Source organism: Thalassophryne amazonica, chromosome 12 (assembly GCF_902500255.1).
Source record: "Thalassophryne amazonica chromosome 12, fThaAma1.1, whole genome shotgun sequence".
NCBI classification, from domain to species: Eukaryota; Metazoa; Chordata; class Actinopteri; order Batrachoidiformes; family Batrachoididae; genus Thalassophryne; species Thalassophryne amazonica.
In genome coordinates this window covers 45,497,550-45,515,373 of record NC_047114.1, presented here as the reverse complement: position 1 = coordinate 45,515,373, position 17,824 = coordinate 45,497,550, and the positions used below count along the sequence as shown (strand labels likewise).

The following is a 17,824-nucleotide window of genomic DNA, read 5'->3' as shown; positions in this document are numbered from 1 at the left end:
ATTTCTCTGTTTTTCTTGTTGTTTAATGTTGACAAATTATACAGTATTTCTTGTCTTTCTGATGCCTGATTCTGTTTTTTCTCTCTGTTTAAGGTGCAGCTCCATCCAGAGATGGGAGTTGTGTTCGTGTTGGCGATCCTGCCAATAGCATTTCTTGTATATTCGTCCGTGAATTGTTCTGTGAATTGTTATGTAATTTATGTTTTGTAGCATGGCCCAAGCAGAGGGTCACCCCTTTGAGTCTGGTCTGCTTGAGGTTTCTTCCTCAGAGGGAGTTTTTCCTTACCACTGTTGCTCTGGGGGTTGGTAAGGTTAGACCTTACCTGTGTGAAGTGCTTTTTAGGCAACTCTGTTGTGATTTGGCGCTATATAAATGAAAATAAATTGAAATTGAAATTAAAATTGCACTTGCAGGGGAGATTGCAACTGAGCTTAAACTGATTATATGTACTATCTGTTGCCTGTCAGCAAATCAAACCTCTTTTTGTCTTCTGTTGACACAAGATTGGCCTTCAAACTCATCCACAGAAAGTTTTGACATTCTCTAACCTAGCGCCACCCTTTTTTTAATGGCCAAGATAATATAAAATTTCTTGTTGTTGAAGTAACTAAGTTTACAAGCAACTGTTGCTAAGGAACCTTGAGCGTTCCTTCGTTCGATCTGCCTCTGAACGTAATCAGTATACTTTGGAGAATACTTGTGCCAGGTTTCATGCTTTTATTACTAACTGTGTAATTCTGGCTGTGTTCTGCACCCATCGCCTTGACTATTAAGCAGACCAGACCTGCCTGCTCTGGTCATTCTAACAAGGCAAATAAGCCATCTCTTTCCAATACTTTCAGAGTTGTCTATAAGTCTCAAGAGCACAAACAATGTTTGGAGTTTCTTTTATTTATTTATTTATTTGTTGCAATCATAAATTAATAATCCATTGGAAAAGCCTTAAAATGTTAGGTAAAATTGTGTTGTGCGAATGTTGTTCATGAATGGAAAAGGGCTTGCATAATTTTTGATATATCTTTATCGTATTTACTGACCAAGTCATGATGACAACCTCAAAATGTTTTGAGTGATTTGAGATGGTTTGTAGAACACCCTTTTTATAAATAATGCATTCATTAGCAAAGATCTTTGAATAAAATTTTGGTTTTCAGAACAGACTTGAGCATATCTAATAATCTGAGAAATAAATGTACCATATGCTGGTGATTCTGGCATATTGTTGCATATAAATGGAAAATTAAATCTGAAGTGCTCTTTCACTGTCAATTGTTGATTTCTCTTTTACAGCATAACTGCAGCTTCTCTTGATGTACACAACTCGTATCTTTTGTGTCTCTCCAGGTGATCCCCATGTTGCCGCAGCTGCTGTGTGAGGAGCTGTGCAGTCTAAACCCTCTTGTTGACAGACTCACCTTCTCTGTCATCTGGAAACTCACACCTCAAGGGAAGGTATGTGTGTGCATAAGGGATTTCTGGTCACCTAACCTATAAATAATTTGTTAATGGGTGTAACTGGGTAACTATGGCTTCTTTCTTCTCCTGCCTGGTGGCTACATCCTCAACATCCTTCTCCCTATATATGCTGGACCACATTTTGTATATGTCCAAACATCTCAATCTCACCTTATTGACTTTGTCTCCAAATCGTCCCTTTCACTCTTACAAATTCCTTGGTCACAAATCACTCCACTCACTTTTCTCCACCCTGCCTTCATGCTTTTCTTCCCTTCCTTTATCACACTGTCCATAACTTTAGATGTTTGACTCAACGTATTCTACCTTAGCCACCTCTACTCCTTGAAACCTCCATATTTCAACGTGCCCCAACTTAACACACATACTGTCTTGTTTCTTCCGACATTTTATTCCTGTTTTCTGACTTTCATTCTGCTTATCTCCAGAGTGTATTTGCACCTCTCTTCACCTCCACCTTAAATGTATCAGCTTTTCTCTTAGCAGCCTGTCATAAGCTTTCTCTAATCAACAAACACACAATGCAACTCCTTCTGGCCTTCTCTAAGACAAGACAAGATGAAATAAGATATAGTTTATTGTCCCTGTGGGGAAATTAATCTTGGACACAGTGGAGCTGCATTCAGTCATGTGCATCAAAACCATATAGAATCAAATACATGTATGTAAAAAAGAAACAGTATTGAAAACAACAGACATAATTGCACTTCATTAGGGAACAGATTGCATTTTTGTAGAATAATTCACATTGAAACATCAAGTTTTACCTCCTAATACAGATGGGGACTGGGGATGTGATGGACAATTATCAACTCAATTTATTTATGTATATAGCATCAAGTCACAGCATATGTTACCCCAAGGTGCTTCACGAGTAAGTTCTACCCTACCAGCGCCCTGAGCAAGCATGTAGACAACTTTTTCTAAAACTTTTTCTGGCATTTTTTGAGGAAGAAACCTCAAGCAGGCCAGACTCAGATGGGTGACTCACTGCTTAGGCCATTCTAAGGGTAACAGAGATCTAACAAACAAAGTAATACAAAGAATTATTAAACATGCCAAGCAAAAACAAAAGTCCAATGATCGGTCATTGTAATTCCACATCAGCATTCCCAGTGCTGGAGTTGCGGGTAAATACTCGGCTGTGTCCTCAACCAGGGGTGCAGCAGGTGGAACTAAACTTGAGTTGTCCATCACAGCAAAAGCACATCAAACTGAGAGAAAGAGATCATAATCAGCAGCACATAAAGCACAAATTTCCAGCAGTAAATCAACAGAGTAACACATGGGCTGGTACTTAAGGTTTAATTTGGTCAACCAAATAGGGCAAACTAGTCCGTAACGGATTTTGAATGGAAACCTCAAAATCTGATCTCACAGGGACAGGACGCCAGTGAAGGGAGGCCAAAATCGGGGTGATGTGGTCAAACTTTCTGCTTCTAGTCAAAGTTTGAGACCTCTAATGCTGGAACTGCAGTAAGCCAAAGAATAGGATGTTGCAGTAATCCAATCTAAAAGAGATGAGGGCATGGATCAGAGTCTCTATGTCAGCCATAGACAGGATAGGATGAATCTTTGCAATTTAAGGAGGTGGTAGAAAGCAGTCCTACTGATTTCTCTAATGTGTAGGTCAAAGGACAGTGTGGGATTGAAAATCACTCCAATGTTTACTAAAACCAGGAGGGCACAAATAAGTTGTGTTTTTTTTTTTTTTTTTTTTTTTTTATTGCTGAGTCACCCTTAGGCACTCTGTACTGTCTTCCAGAGGGAAGAACATGGAATGTCACCCAGTATTCTTTGCACACCTCTCAACACAGACTATTGATAGATGGACTGCAGGGACTGGAGTTCCTTGTGACCAATGAATTTCATTGCAGTCTGAATAAGACTGGCAAGCCTGGATTTCTATACTTCTCTATCAGCACTTTTAAAGTAAACCTTCCATCTGTAGTGATCTTTCTTGGCATGAAGCCAAGTTGCTACTTGCAGATCTTTCTCTTTTTTCAACCTTGCTTCCACTACTCTTTCCCATAACTTCATGCTGTGGCTGATTAGCTTTATGTCTCTATAGCTCGTAGGTGTCAAACTGATTCCAGGAAGGGCCAAGAGGGTGCAGGTTTTCTTTGTAACCACCAACTCCACCAGGTGATTTCACTGATTAACTGATTCCATCTGCTCAAAGTGATCTCAGTCAGTGAAATCACCTGCTAGAGTTGGTGGTTAGAAAGAAAACCTGCGCCCTCTTGGCCCTTTTTTGAATCACTTTGGCACCTATGGTATAGCTACTGCAGCTTTGCACATCAATCTCATTCTGAAAAATCAGTATCAGTACACTTATTCTCCACTCTTCAGACATCCTCTCACTTTCCAACATTTTTCCAACTATTTTTTAAAAAACTACTAAGTTCCACATTTTTTAAATCACTTTTTTTATTAACTGAAATCTCTGATAACTGCAGGAGTAAAAAGTGTGACAGAAAAAAAGTGAAAGTCTCCCTTGCAGAGGAGAACAGCAGGTCGGTGTTAAAAATCAGTCCACCTTTTGCATCTGCGCCTGCGTCATTTTGGACCACAGCAGCATGTCTGAGATGGAGTCTCTTCACCCAAAGCAATCAAATGGATTAATTGGATTATTAACCCTCAGATGATAAAGGTAAAACCTCTTAAATCAGTTTTAAGCAGAAACAAGGCCGTTTTAAGCAGAGGCAAAATTCCGTGACGCTTTGAAATGCCCGACGTGCAGTGAACGCATCAGCTAGCAGCTCGTTTAGCCGCAGCGCTCTGATCGCTTCCGCCGCCTTTTATGATTAAATAATGTTGAATTTTTGTGGAAATGATTGTTGTAATAAAGCTTCAGATATCTGTCGCTGAGATAGATGATGACTGGAGTGCAGTTTGAAGCAGAAACGAGGTGTTATGCCACATTCACACCGGGCACAACGCGAGCGACAGCATCGACAGGTTGCCATGTAATCCCCATGGAAGGAGGCGTTTTGGCGCCAAGCCACACAGTGTGACACGAATGAAGCGACGCGAGTGAAGCGATTTCGAGCAATTGCCGCGTTTGTGGCGCGATATTGCGTGGCGTCACGTCGCATTGCCCTCCTCCCCAAGTTGAAAAATCTGAACTTTTTCATCTTGTCACGCCACGATAACCAATCAGGGACTGAATATGTAGTGACGTGGAGATGTCTGGAGTTTGACTGAGGATGTGAACATGTCCTGTCTGTGGTAGCCAGCCTGTGAGCAGGATTTGTCCCTTTTGTCCTTTATTTCACAATTATGACAGAGATTTTGGAGCGAGCTGCAGCCCCGCAGCAGGGGGAGCAGAGGTTTTTTTGTTTGTTTTTTTATGTGCGTGCGAGAGCGAATCATCCATGAAGATTATTTTACTTATTAACTACACAGATGTATAATAAAAGAAATGGTGACTGGTTTCTAAACACAATTATGACAGAGTTTTTTGGGGAAGAGCGAGGAGCAGCCCTACAGCAAGCAGCTGAGTTTTTTTTTTTTTATTATTATTGTTTACATGTGCGCGCGTGAATGGGACAGGAGGGCCTCAAATTGGATCCTGCAGAGGCAGAAGGAACGCTGAAAGCGGCCGTCATCCAGACGCAGCTCCTGCAGCAAATGATGATACTCCCCGAATTGGGAACGTCTCATGACGTTTGTCAGCTTTCCACAACAACTCGCTCTGTGTGATCAAGGTCCGTCATGTTAACTTGACTGACAACCGGAGCTGGCGAGCGGAATGGAAGCTCCTCCTATTTGATGATGCGCTGGGGTGAATTTTCGCAGCGAAAGCAGAGCGACACACCGGGCGATGGTGGCGCGTCCGTTGCCACGTGACTGAAGAGAATTCGTGGCGTCTGGTCGCGCCTGGTGTGAACGCGGCATTAAACCGTGAAGGGGGACCGTTCGGTCTGCAACACCGGCGCACACACAACACACTTGCAGATGAGGAATGGGCCACTTGATGTCCGTTCATCACCATGGATAAATAATTTCCGATTTGGGGTATAAATATATGGTCAGTGTCAGACGGTGCACATTTTTTCTGACTGGCCACGCTCTCTGTTCACCAGCAGACTCACTACACATTTATAAACTGAAAAATAAAGAAATGCCAAATTTGCAGGTCATGTTTGTAAAAAAAAAAAAAAAAAAAGTTGAGCTAAAAAAATAGTTGCAAAATTAGACCTATTGAGGGCAGACTGGAGCCCTGCAATGGAACTCGGTCACTGGAGTTTATTGGTGAAGTGACTCTTGAGCGAAGTAACATAATACTTTCTGAAGTGTGCAGTCATATACTTCCTGCTCAGATTCAGTCAAATATTACATAACTGATAGGAATGTACTTCACAGTGCAGATGGATAATGACCCAAAAATACTGACATAGCAACTCAAGAGTTTCTCAAGGAAAAAAGTGGAAGATCTTTTATGGTCAAGTTGGTGATCTAACCTCAGCCAAAGAAGGCTTTCCATTTACTGAAAACCCACAAAGAAGCAGCAACTGAAGTAAGCTCCCTGTCAAAGCATGTCAAGTAAGGAAATTTAGCATTTTCTGGTGTCCATGGGTATCAGACATTGACTGCAAAGGATTTACATCTAAGTGTTAACAGTAACTCATATTTCTTAGTTTGCCCAATTACTTGCAGCCTCTGAAAATGAAGGTGCTGTGTATCAATATAGTTGTAATTCCTAAATATTTTGAGCTTTGTTGCCGGCAATCCATCATATGTTTTGGGCATAACCTCTCTGGTGACATCACAGCTGACCCAGATTACCACTACTGCACATGTGCTTCAAAGACAGAAAGGCAGCGGAACTTGCAGCAGCAGTTTTGAGAGAAAAACAAAGCTTAAAGAAAATTAACAGTTGTGTCGATTATTAAATTAATCACCATCACAGTAGTTGACATAATCATGACTAGTCGATTAGTCATGGCAGCCCTAATGTACCTTATGTACCTCGGAGAATCCTTGACTGCCTTTGGAATCTATGACAAATTAGCAGTTAATTAGAGAGATTCAGATGAGGTGCACTGTTAGCATTGTGAGACAACGTCTTGGGATCTTGACCTCATTCACATTAAAGGGAAATGAATGTTCCAAGAGGAAAATTCCTCTTCATGGTCTTCATACTGCATTGATGATTACATGTGACTGAAGATATTTTCTTGTAATTTTCTTTGCCTGAGTTGTCTTGTTGTTTCCATCAAACTGCCTTCCCTCAAGATTCTGAGTGAGTGGTTCGGTCGCACAGTAATCCGCTCTTGCGTGAAGCTGACTTATGACCAAGTGCAGAGCATGATTCAGTCTCCTGAAAAAATGTTTTCTGCTGAAGAGCTACCACCTGTGGACCCCAAGCACCCTATTGATGAGATCCACCAGGCTGTGCTCAACTTACACTCTATTGCCAAACATCTCAGAGATCAACGCTTCACAGGAGGAGCCCTGAGACTGGATCAGGTCAGTTCACATTGCACAAACATACTGCACAGAAAAAAAGTCAATTTTGTTTGTTTCTAAATGACAGTGGAGTTGCACACATGAATTATACTTGTGCTGCTTGTGAATGTGTGAGCATCCATGTGCCCAAAATGACTTCAGATGGAAAGACATTGCCCCAACATCAGTGCTTAGAGGATCCCCCCCCCAGTTTGGTAAAGAACCAGAGCGTGAGAAACACAGAGGCCTGGAAATGTGGGTTTTGTGCAGCATCTTAGCTGTTCCTAGGACTGCACTCTTAGTAACGGAGACCTCTGATGTGCCTGGAATCTGCAGGATCCACTCTTCCATTTTGAACGTTACAGCTCCTAATGCTCCTATTACCATTAGTACCACTTTGGACTTTATATTCCACATGTGCTCCAGCTGTTCCATCAGCACCCTGGTACTTTGTGATTTTATGATTTTGCTGTTGGTTGGGATTGTCACATCTGTCACAAGTGAGAAAAGGCACTTCTGGATGGAAGGACTACAGTGGTACAAAAGGTGTCAAGTTGTCACTTTAGATCAGTGGTTGGTGTCTCACAACCATACAGTAAAATCAATACCATCTGGATGTAAAGACCTGGTCCCATATCTGAAGCAACTCAAAGCCCTCTCCGAGAGCTCCTAACTTAGCCTAAAATATCCTGGCAAGGAATCTTAGCCTAAGATTGAGCTAGCAGGTGTCTGAGAGCAAGTCTGACCAAGGAGGAGACAGAAACTTTTATCTTTGTGAGGAGGCGGGGTTGATCCTATTGCTAGGTATGATGCAGTTCTCTAAGAGCTGTGATTTGGTTGTCAGGGAAAGGGGAGGAGAACCTACCTCATTTAATTTCTGGGCCAGAACTTTGTCTGAAAAAAATAAATGCCCACTGGACATTATGTGCAGTAAGTCCGCTGCAGAGTTGTACCTTTGTGTGACCCTTTTAAAGTTCTACATCCCATATTAATGCAACTTGCCACAGGAAAAGTGGCTTTTTCTGGATTAATTTGTCCTTCAACAAGCTCCACTTCTTTATACAATCATCAACCTCCAAACCAATGGTATGTGTAATTTTTCTCCATGAATTGTGGGCCATTTCAGCATCTTTGTTCGGCTCTGTGTTGTAAAGTTGCTCATATTTATGGACTTGACTGCCAAACGTATTTGTTCCATGATCAAAATGTAATCTGCGAAAACGATTCAAATATGATGGGAGAGGAAGGAATGAAAACATAAAAGTGGCAAATCATTGCTTTTGTGCTCATTTAGCAGGTGCACATCAGGCGCATCAGGGAGGGTTCGCAGCCATGCAGAGTGCTCTGATCTAAAGCAGTTGTCTTTGTTTCACCACCCCAGGGATATGTGTGAAACTTGACACCATATTATAGTGCAGGCAGCAAGCAGCATTTTGTTAATAATCGCCAGGTTTGAATTACGGCCTGCCTCGTTTAGGCAAGGTTTGAAAAAAAATTAATGCCCAGGCTTTTAATCAAGGAAATATGGTACATACCTTATGACTTGAGTCTCTCAAGCTCAAAGGAGTCCACAGAGGCATGAATGTCGCTACTGAGATGAGTGAATTCTGATAAGTTTGACACTTCCACATATAAAGATATGCTTATGATGGTTGAGTTGAGGAAGTCATTGACAGCACGGATATTTGTCTTGATCCAAGATAATCACAAACTCAGATTCCTTGACACCTTACTCCGCTTTTCAAGTGTTGCCAAACAGATCCACATCATCCAGGCCAGTAAATGTTTCCTTGCCAACAAAGGCACCTAAACTACTGGGCTCCATCACCCAGGCCATGGAAGCCCGAACATATTCCTGATGAATACCTTAAATCGCTTGGTAGAAGTGTGAGACTCTGCCCTCGCTTCAGAGCTCTCACATATACTTGTGCATAGCAGGGCCTGTTGTATGCCATGTGACTGGGCCCTTAAATTCAATAATTTAAATTGAAGAGTCATTTTCAGTTCACTTGTGAATTTTGCAAAGCCCTGGTGTATAGGCTGACTATGATGTTCAACAACCTATTGTGGATTTCAGAAATTATATAGGGCAGCCTGATCATGCAAATTTAAACACTGTGAAAGTCAGCATAGGCCACAAAGACACTCTGCCAGCACTCACACTTGTGTTCAGTGAGTCCTTAACAGGATCCTTCCAGGTACCTTTCCCAGCATAGAGTGCAGTGTGTAATACCCCTGTAGTTCTTGCTGTCTCCCAGCTGAAACAATATATTATTTGCAACACATGCACAACAGCATCTCCACACTCCTGGAGGAGATCACCTCCAACACCCCAAATTTTTGCATCTTTTCCTGTACTCAGCTGTTTCAGCATATTTGTGATCTCACTCAGCCGACTGTCAAATCATCCACCAGACCCTGGCACCGGGGATGTCTCATATCCTTGCAGGAGGATAAGCCTCAAAAACAGCTGCTCAAAGTAGCTGGCCCAATGGGACAGTACAGCAGAGACATCTGTCAGGACTCTGTCAGCTGGTGTCACTGAGATAGGATGAGTTGTAGACTAAAGTTTCCATTGCAACCAGCTGTGCCACAGTCTCTGAGGATAAGCACGGGACCAATGGACCACAGTATTTATTTCTCTCTTTCTGTGTTTCAGTTGAAACTGGCTTTCACTCTGGACAAAGAGACCATGATGCCTCAGGGTTGCTATATATATCAGTACAAAGACAGTAACAAGTGAGTTCAAAAGCCCTCCTAAGATTCATCTCTGACCACCTCTACTTTTCTCCATAAATGGGAATTAATTTGAAATGATGGTATATCAGGTTTTTGTGAAATGTGTTTCTGATCTTTGTGTGTCTCTTATCAGTATTCGTGTGTGTCCCCATCTGATGAATGCTTTCTTTCTAGGTTGGTGGAGGAGTTTATGCTACTGGCTAACATGGCTACTGCCCACCAAATCTACCGCATCTTCCCTGAGCACGCAATGCTTCGACGCCATCCTCCACCAAAGGCCAAGATGGTGGATGAGCTGCAAGAATTGTGTGACCAGTTGGGCCTTGACATCGATTTGTCCTCTGCAGGAGCGTTGCACGTCAGTACTCATAATGTAGCCCAGTTTTCAGAAATGGTTCAGAATATCGTTTTATCTTTAGTACTACTCTTGTTTTACAGTCGGTCATTATGGTGAGACCTAATGCATTATTTGGTTTAGCACTGGAAAGGTTTTAGGTTTTTCTCAGTTACCTTTCTGTATTATATGTAAGGATTAAATAACGAGAAGCCGTGCATTATAGGGTTTGAATGCACAATGCGTAGTCTAAAACACCATGACGCAAAGCACATTCAAACCGTAAATGCACGGCTTCGAGTTGATTAATCTGCTTATACCATGGTCCCACACAGTAAGCTAACACACAAATATTTAAGTTAACAGAACTTGATAAAATGTGTGAGTATTTGGGACTATTTTATGTTTTGTCTCCGATGCGCTTACCGTGTCTGCGGGCTTGCACCGCAGCGGGCCACTCACACCGCCCCCCTCTTTGCTGTGTGCAGCTGCGCCAACTCTGGCACCAGGTACAGAAACTACGCTCGCTGTTTTGATGCAGAGCGCTTGGCAGCCCGCAAGGATAGAACCATTCTCTTCTTTTTTCCCGTCTTCAATCTTGTCCAGTTCGTCCGATGTTAAATCTTTACGCCGTTGCTTTTGCTGTTCTTCTCATTTGCTCTCCTCCTCTTTCCATTCCTCAAATGTTTTATTTTGGCCAAAAATATTAGAATTCACTTGGAAATCCATGTTTTATCACGTTTGTCATTCACCTGTCAAGACACAGCTGATCTGCGCCAACTGATTGCACGTTGTTATGGTGACGACCAGAGCGGAGTGATTATAATAGTAACTTAACTCGCCGAACTACGTGTGCGTATACACGAAAATAATGCACGCCAGTTAGACATGGAATTCTCACTGACCATGGTATAACAGACTTTAATCCGGTTTGTGTGGGTTCCCTTACTGCAGTTATTGAGTCTTTTGCATGATGACACAAAACAAATGGCAATGACAGTGTTTTGACTGTTATTGTATGTCGATACTTCTCTCTGCACATCATGAAACACCTTTTTTTCCAGGAGCTCCTTAAGAAACTTCAGCCTCAGGATGATTCAATTTTAATATTTAACTTTTTATGTTTCTTTCCTTGTATGCAGCACAGCCTCAATGCCAGTCTCGGTAATGATGAGTATTCCAGTGCCAGAAAAGAAGTCCTCATGCACATGTGCTCAAGACCCATGCAGGTAGAGTAATATTTGCTCAAAAAGATAAAATATTCTGGATTTTTTTTTTTTGTGCTGTTGGTCTTTTTTCCACTATTGTTTTGCTGAATACACGTTTATGTAAATTTAGAATTACGAGAATTACTAGGATAATTGGAATTACATTGAAATGAGGAAAACGACATCTGTATTTAAGAAATGAGTTTACCATTAAAGACTAACTGCAATTATTTTGAGACATTTATTTACAGAATTGTTTTGTTACTGATAGTGAAACCTTTTGTCGAAAATAATTCAGAGAATAACTGATACTGGTTTTACAATTGCTGTCTGAAGTTTACATACACTCATCATAGACATGAAGGTCCTGGTAATTTTGGGCTTTTAGTGATGTCCTTGAACTGTTCTTTTGCCATGCTGGAATGATTGTACAACATAAGTAGTGCTGAAGGTTCTATAGTGTCTGACAAACTCCTTGACAGTGATTATGATGGACTACCAGTTGTAGTTTCTCTCGCAATTGAATTTATTTTATTTATATAGTGCCAAGTCACAGCAATGCCGCCTCAAGGCGTTTCACACGTATAAGGTCTAACCTTACCAAGCCCCTCAGCAAGTCCACAGGTGACGGTGGTAAGGACAAACTCCCTCTGGTGATAATGAGGAAGAAACCTCTAGCAGACCATACTCAGAGGGATGACCCACTGCAGTTACAAGGTTTTACAAATTTTTCTTAATTGAAATCAAAAGCAGTCCATCTTGAGTCTATAGGTGGTTGAAGAGGTCATTCTTAAAAAAGCAGGGCTTCCTGGGGTGCAGGGCCAGCATCCATTAGAGGTCTCATCAGTGCATCAGACAGAAAGAAAAACAGCAGAATTAGTCAGCCGGAAATAACTGCACCTTGGGCATTAATTCACCAGCAGTAAGTCAACAGAGAAGCATAGAGATTACTAAAGGGATTGCTGGCAGCTAGCACTGTTCTTCACTAACAGACCCAGAATTTAGATGTAGTGAAATTGAGACTAATAATATGAATTAAAAGGAGAGGAAGTATGATTCCATACTACACTGGTGCGCTTGTCATATGAGAGGGAGAATAGTCTGGACTTGAATGTCTCTACAGAATTGGTCTGTTTTATCTCTACAGGGAGATCATTTCACAAGGCAGGTGCACGATAAGAGAAGGCCCAGTGGCCTGTTGACTTGTTTGTTTGTTTTTTTACCTTAGGGATACAAAGTAGTTCTGCATTCTCGGAATGCAGAGCACAGGCCAGTATATAGCGTGTAATTAGGTCAGCTGGTAGGGAGGCACTAGTCCATGAATAATTTTATAAGTTAGTAACAGAACCTTAAAATCAGACCTCTGAGACAGGAAACCAATGAAGGGAGGCCAGAATCGGTGTAATGTGGTCAAACTTTCTGCTTCCTGTCAAAATTCTGGTAGCAGCGTTTTGAACCACTTGGAGACTCTTAATGAGGGACTGCAGTAAGACAGAGAATAGGACATTGCAGTAATCCAGTCTAGAAGAGACAAATGCATGAATCAGGGTCTCTGCATCAGCCAGAGACAGAAATGTTCCGCTGCTAATATATATATTAAGATCCAAGTGCCCTCTGTATGTGTGCGTGCGTGCATGTGTATAAATTTGATCACGGACAAACTGGAGAGAGCTGACATTTGCCATTTGATATGCTTGTATTTGGGTCAAGGTTTTTTGGGTCGCCGTCAAAACAACATTGATAGGGCTAATATTTTTGGAGAAACTACGGATATTAGCTAACAACAGTGAACATTGGACATTGATGATTAGATTCTGGACTCATGTGCCGTTCCAAATCATTATAGAAACTTTGCATAATTTATTACCATCCTTATAAATGTCAGCTACCTGTTTTATAAACACTACCCAATCTAGAGCCCGTGGATCCCCATGAGCAATGCGCTAGTATGAATTTAAAGAAGAGGAAGCATAGTTACATACTACACCAGTATGCTAGTCATACGAGAAGAGAGAATAGATGCATGTTTAGTCTTGACTTGAATGTCTCGACGGAATCTGTTTTATCTCATCCATGATAATTTTATAAGTTAGTAACAGGACCTTAAAATCAGATCTCACAGAGACAGGAAGCCATTGAAGGGAAGCCAGAATCGGTGTAAGTCCCTTCAGCTGCTCCCTGGTTTTTTCTTTTTTTTCTCATTCTGGGTCACCACAGCAGATCCCAGGTGGATCTGCATGTTGATTTGGCACAAGTTTTATGCTGGATGCCCTTCCTGACGCAACTCCGCATTACATGGAGAAATTTGGGAGGTGTTTGAACTGTGAACTTTCCATACTGAAAACAAGCTCACTAACTACTTGGCCGCCACCCCCAGTAGAAGCCAGAATCAGTGTAGTGTGGTCAAACTTACTGCTTCTTGTCAAATTTATAGCAGCAGCAATTGGAGACTCCTAATGCTGGACTGCAGTAAACCAGAGGATAGGAAGTTGCAGTTGTAGCACATGGCCTCGATTCGCCCTAATTAAATAAATACATTAATGCTGTCTCAATAAAAACCTGAGTTTGAACTGAAGACCGAGACTGTTTTGACTCTCAATTGAGAAATTCCTCAGTCCATCTGGAGATAAGCTTGGAGACATCCCCCATGGGCCCACACCGTGGCTCACAGCAAAAACAGAACTGTAACTCAGAGTTCTTCAAAGGAGCCCCTTGCTAGTTATCGGTTAAATTTCGGTCACTATGAATTACATGACATTTATAATGGCGTCATGTCAGAATCTGAACTTACCCAGGCCTGAAGAGTCGATCTTTTATGGCATCACACCCAGGCCAGAACCTCTCAAGACTGCAAGAGGATCTCTCCCCTGATAAGACATGGTCATAAAACTTTGGGCCTTGACAACCAGGTATTATCTTTAGGTCTAAGTAAAAGAAAAGACCTTTGCTTAAAATAAAAAAATTGCATCAGTATTATTTTATTCATATATTAAAAAAACATCTAATGTTTGTGTTGATTAAAGGTGATCAGAGGGGTCTGTCAGACCTTTCTAGCACATGAAGATTTCTGTGAGATTACACACCCTGAATGGGTGGAGTTTAGTGACGTCAGTCCCCTTTAAAAAGGTTAGAACTCTCTCTTCTCTCGGCCCTTGCTCGCCCCGCTTTCCTCTCACTCTTGGAGGGCCTGCCTTCCCTCTTCTCTTAAATGCTTAACTTTTATTTTTGGGTCAACAAGACCCCATGCTCAGCTAACCTAAAGCTACCATGTGGCATTCATTCACTGCTTTATTCCTGTTTCAATTTTGAGAATTTTAACCTGACGCTTTAAGGTGCATCAAGTCTTTCAAATTTTTAAGAGAAGTTCCGATCTGAACTTTTCAAAATAATAGCGAATTTACAGAAAAGCAACTTTCCTTTTTTTGTAATTTACAACTCTGCTTTTAAAGTTTTACTTTTTTCTAAATTCACAGTCTTTTAATCTGGCTCCAAAAACTTTTTAAAAGCTACCAGAAACCATTTTCAACAAACACCTACCACCTCTGGGGTCCAGCAAGCTGACGACCTGACTGCAAGCAGCCATTCTGTCAGTAAAGCCAGCCGACACAAGCCTTTGGGATCACCCGGGGAGACCACTGAGTTAAAACCTAACCCAAGTGAGCACGCTGCAAAAATCACACCAAGGTTCCTCACTTTGTCAGTGTGATGTACGACGCACAAGTCTAGGTTAAGCGTTAGCTGGTCAAACTGGTGTCTGTCTCATTGGACCAAGAACCATCATTTCAGGCTTTCAGTGAAAAGTAATCCCATAGCGTCACAGTATGTGCTCAAGGGGTGCTATATAATGGGAGAAAAGCAGGGGGCCTAAAACGAACCCCTGTGGAACCCATGTTTGCCAGCATTAATAGGATGGGCTTGACAGAACTCACTGGACTGACCAATACTCAGAACAATGGAAAAGTTCAAGGAACTCAGTGATGATTTAAGAAGAACTGTAGATTTAAACAAGATGGGAAGGTCTCTAGGAGCCATTTCTAAACAACTGCATATTCCAAGATCATCAATTCAAAAAATTGTACATAATTACAAGTTAGTCAGATGTGTCCCCACTTTGCCAAGACCCAAACTGTTTCCCTTAAATGAGAGGAAATTACCGTATTTTCCGGACTATAAGTCACACTTTTTTACATGTTTTGGCCGGGGGTGCGACCTATACTCCGGTGCGACTTATAAATGAAAAATATACCGGTAGGATCTCAATTAATTTACTGTAACAAAACAATTTTACGTGACAGAGTCGATCTATGTTTTAAAATGGCCACCGGAAAAGGAAATGCAATGCATCATGGGCACTGTAGTATGACGGCTATCCTATAGTTCACGCTGGTCGCGATAACCAATCAGAGAACAGAACTTTGGATGCGTATTCCTCAATTCCTCACCTCACCCACAGCGTGTGAAGCTGACGAACTCGGTGCTTGCTGTTATTCCGGCTTGGCGAACAGAACAGCTTCAACCCTTGGATATCAATGTGAGCAGAGTGTTTAAGTTGACGCTGAGAGCTGCGTGGGAGCATTGGGTGAGCGACGGCGGAGGATTAGCGTGTGCACTTGGAAGGAGCTGGCGTTGATGATTGTGAAAAGCGTTTGAAGCAGACGAACATGGTGTTTATTCCGGGACGGCTAACAAAACAGCTTCAACCCTTGGATATCAGTGTGAGCAGAGTTGATGCTGAGAGCTGCCTGGGAGCACTGAGCGACGGCGGAGGATTAGCGTCTCCACTTGGAAGGAGCTGGATCGACACCGCTGGGAGGTCATGAGCTGCGCAGGTAGGCGCTGCATGGTTCGGCTCGCAATGTGGTCCGCAAAATACAAACATATCCGTAGGTAAAATGCAGCTCACGAGAGGGCACTCGAGGCTTGTGTGACTGTTCCTGCGACTTCTGACTACCATAGAAAAATAAAAATTTTAACGTTACTGATAACATAACAAGACAACGGAGAAGGCCCGAAAAAATGCCACCAAAAAGAAAATCATACTCTGCAGATTACAAGTTGCGACTGGTGAAATATGCATCCGAAAACGGTAGCCGTCACAATATTATCATCTGAACTTTTCATGTTAACATACCTGTATGTCCATGGGACTTATAGTCCAGTGGACCTTATTTATGGTTTATTTTTCTTTATAATGGATAAAGTGGCTGGTGCGACTTATACTCCGGTGCGACTTATAGTCCGGAAAATACGGTAGTTAGAATGTACAGGAACAACCCAGGAATCACCCAGTCTCAAGTGGAAACTGCTGGAGCACCAGCCTCACAGTCCACAGTGAAATGATTTTTACATCATCTTGGACTGAGAGGGTGCCAACCTAGAAAGAAGCCGTTGCTCCAAAATCGACACCTTCAAGCTACTGAAATTTGCAGCTGCACACATGGACAAACCAAATGTCTTCTGGAGAAAGGTTTTATGGTCATATGAGACAAAGATTGAGCTATTTGGCTACAATGACTACAGGTATTTTTGGATAAGTAATGTTGAGGCTTTCAAACCTCAGAACACTGTATAAACTGTTAAGCTTGGTGGTGGTAGCATCATGCTCTGGAGCTGTTTTGCTGTCAGTGATAATGGTGCATTGCACAAAGTGAATAAAATAATGATGGAGAAGGACTACCTCCAAATTATTCTTTACTTCAAATCAGCAGCTATACTGTTGAAACATGGCCACAGTCACATGTCAGAAGTGGTTGTGGGTTGGATAAAGCAGGCAAACCTTAAGCTTCTGGGATGGTCTTCCCAAAGCCCTGTCTTCAACCCTTTTGAAAATTTGTGGACAATGCTTAAAAGCTGGGTCTGGACCAGAAACGCAACCAGTTTCAATGAACTCTACCAAGTCTGCCAAGAAGAGGGGTCACATATCAGCCAGAATTATGCCAGAAGCTTGTTGATGGCTTTCAAAAGCACCTGGTCGAGGTGCAGCTTGAGCATTTAACCAAATATTAGTGGGGGAGGGGGTTGTATGTAGTATATTTGAGCCTGTATGTATAACTTTGATCCTGTGTGGATCAGACAAAATCCAAAATAAATTTAATACTGTTTCCCCAATTCGTGTTTTTAAAAATATTAATGATGTGTGCCGTACAATCGTTCCACCCTGGCAAAACAACAGTTCAATGGCATCACTAAAAGCTCAAAATTAATATGACATTTGTGCCCATGAGTGCATGTAAACCTCTGACTACAACTGTATATTTTCAGATATGTAATCAACAGGATGAATGTTTGTTTATTTTGTTTTGCAGATGGCAATGTACTTCTGTTCAGGTATAATAAAGGATGAGCAGTTATTTAAGCACTACGCCCTCAATGTTCCTCTCTACACACACTTTACATCACCCATCAGACGTTATGCTGATGTCATTGTGCATCGACTGCTGGCTTCTTCACTGAGTGAGTATCTGCTCTCGAAAATGCCTTCTGACACACATACTACATACACTGACCAGAACCTCCAGCAGAACACTCTGATGAGACCTTTATGGATGTGATAGTTTGACATATTTAGTGCTTTACAGTTTGTTGTGAATCCAAATCTTGGGGGGGGGGGGG

At 41.9% G+C, this 17,824-nt stretch overlaps 1 protein-coding gene across 3 annotated transcripts in view; it reads left to right on the top strand.

Moving 5' to 3' along the window:
* dis3l2 (DIS3 like 3'-5' exoribonuclease 2) overlaps positions 1–17,824 on the top strand; it is a 59,116-nt gene that overhangs the window by 22,709 nt on the left and 18,583 nt on the right. For all 3 annotated transcript variants that reach the window (XM_034182845.1, XM_034182844.1, XM_034182846.1), the window contains exons 12-17: positions 1,346–1,453; positions 6,719–6,952; positions 9,591–9,670; positions 9,845–10,028; positions 11,147–11,233; positions 17,518–17,665. In XM_034182845.1, coding sequence (XP_034038736.1) covers positions 1,346–1,453; positions 6,719–6,952; positions 9,591–9,670; positions 9,845–10,028; positions 11,147–11,233; positions 17,518–17,665 — 841 coding nt within the window. The remainder of the gene's footprint in view (positions 1–1,345; positions 1,454–6,718; positions 6,953–9,590; positions 9,671–9,844; positions 10,029–11,146; positions 11,234–17,517; positions 17,666–17,824) is intronic.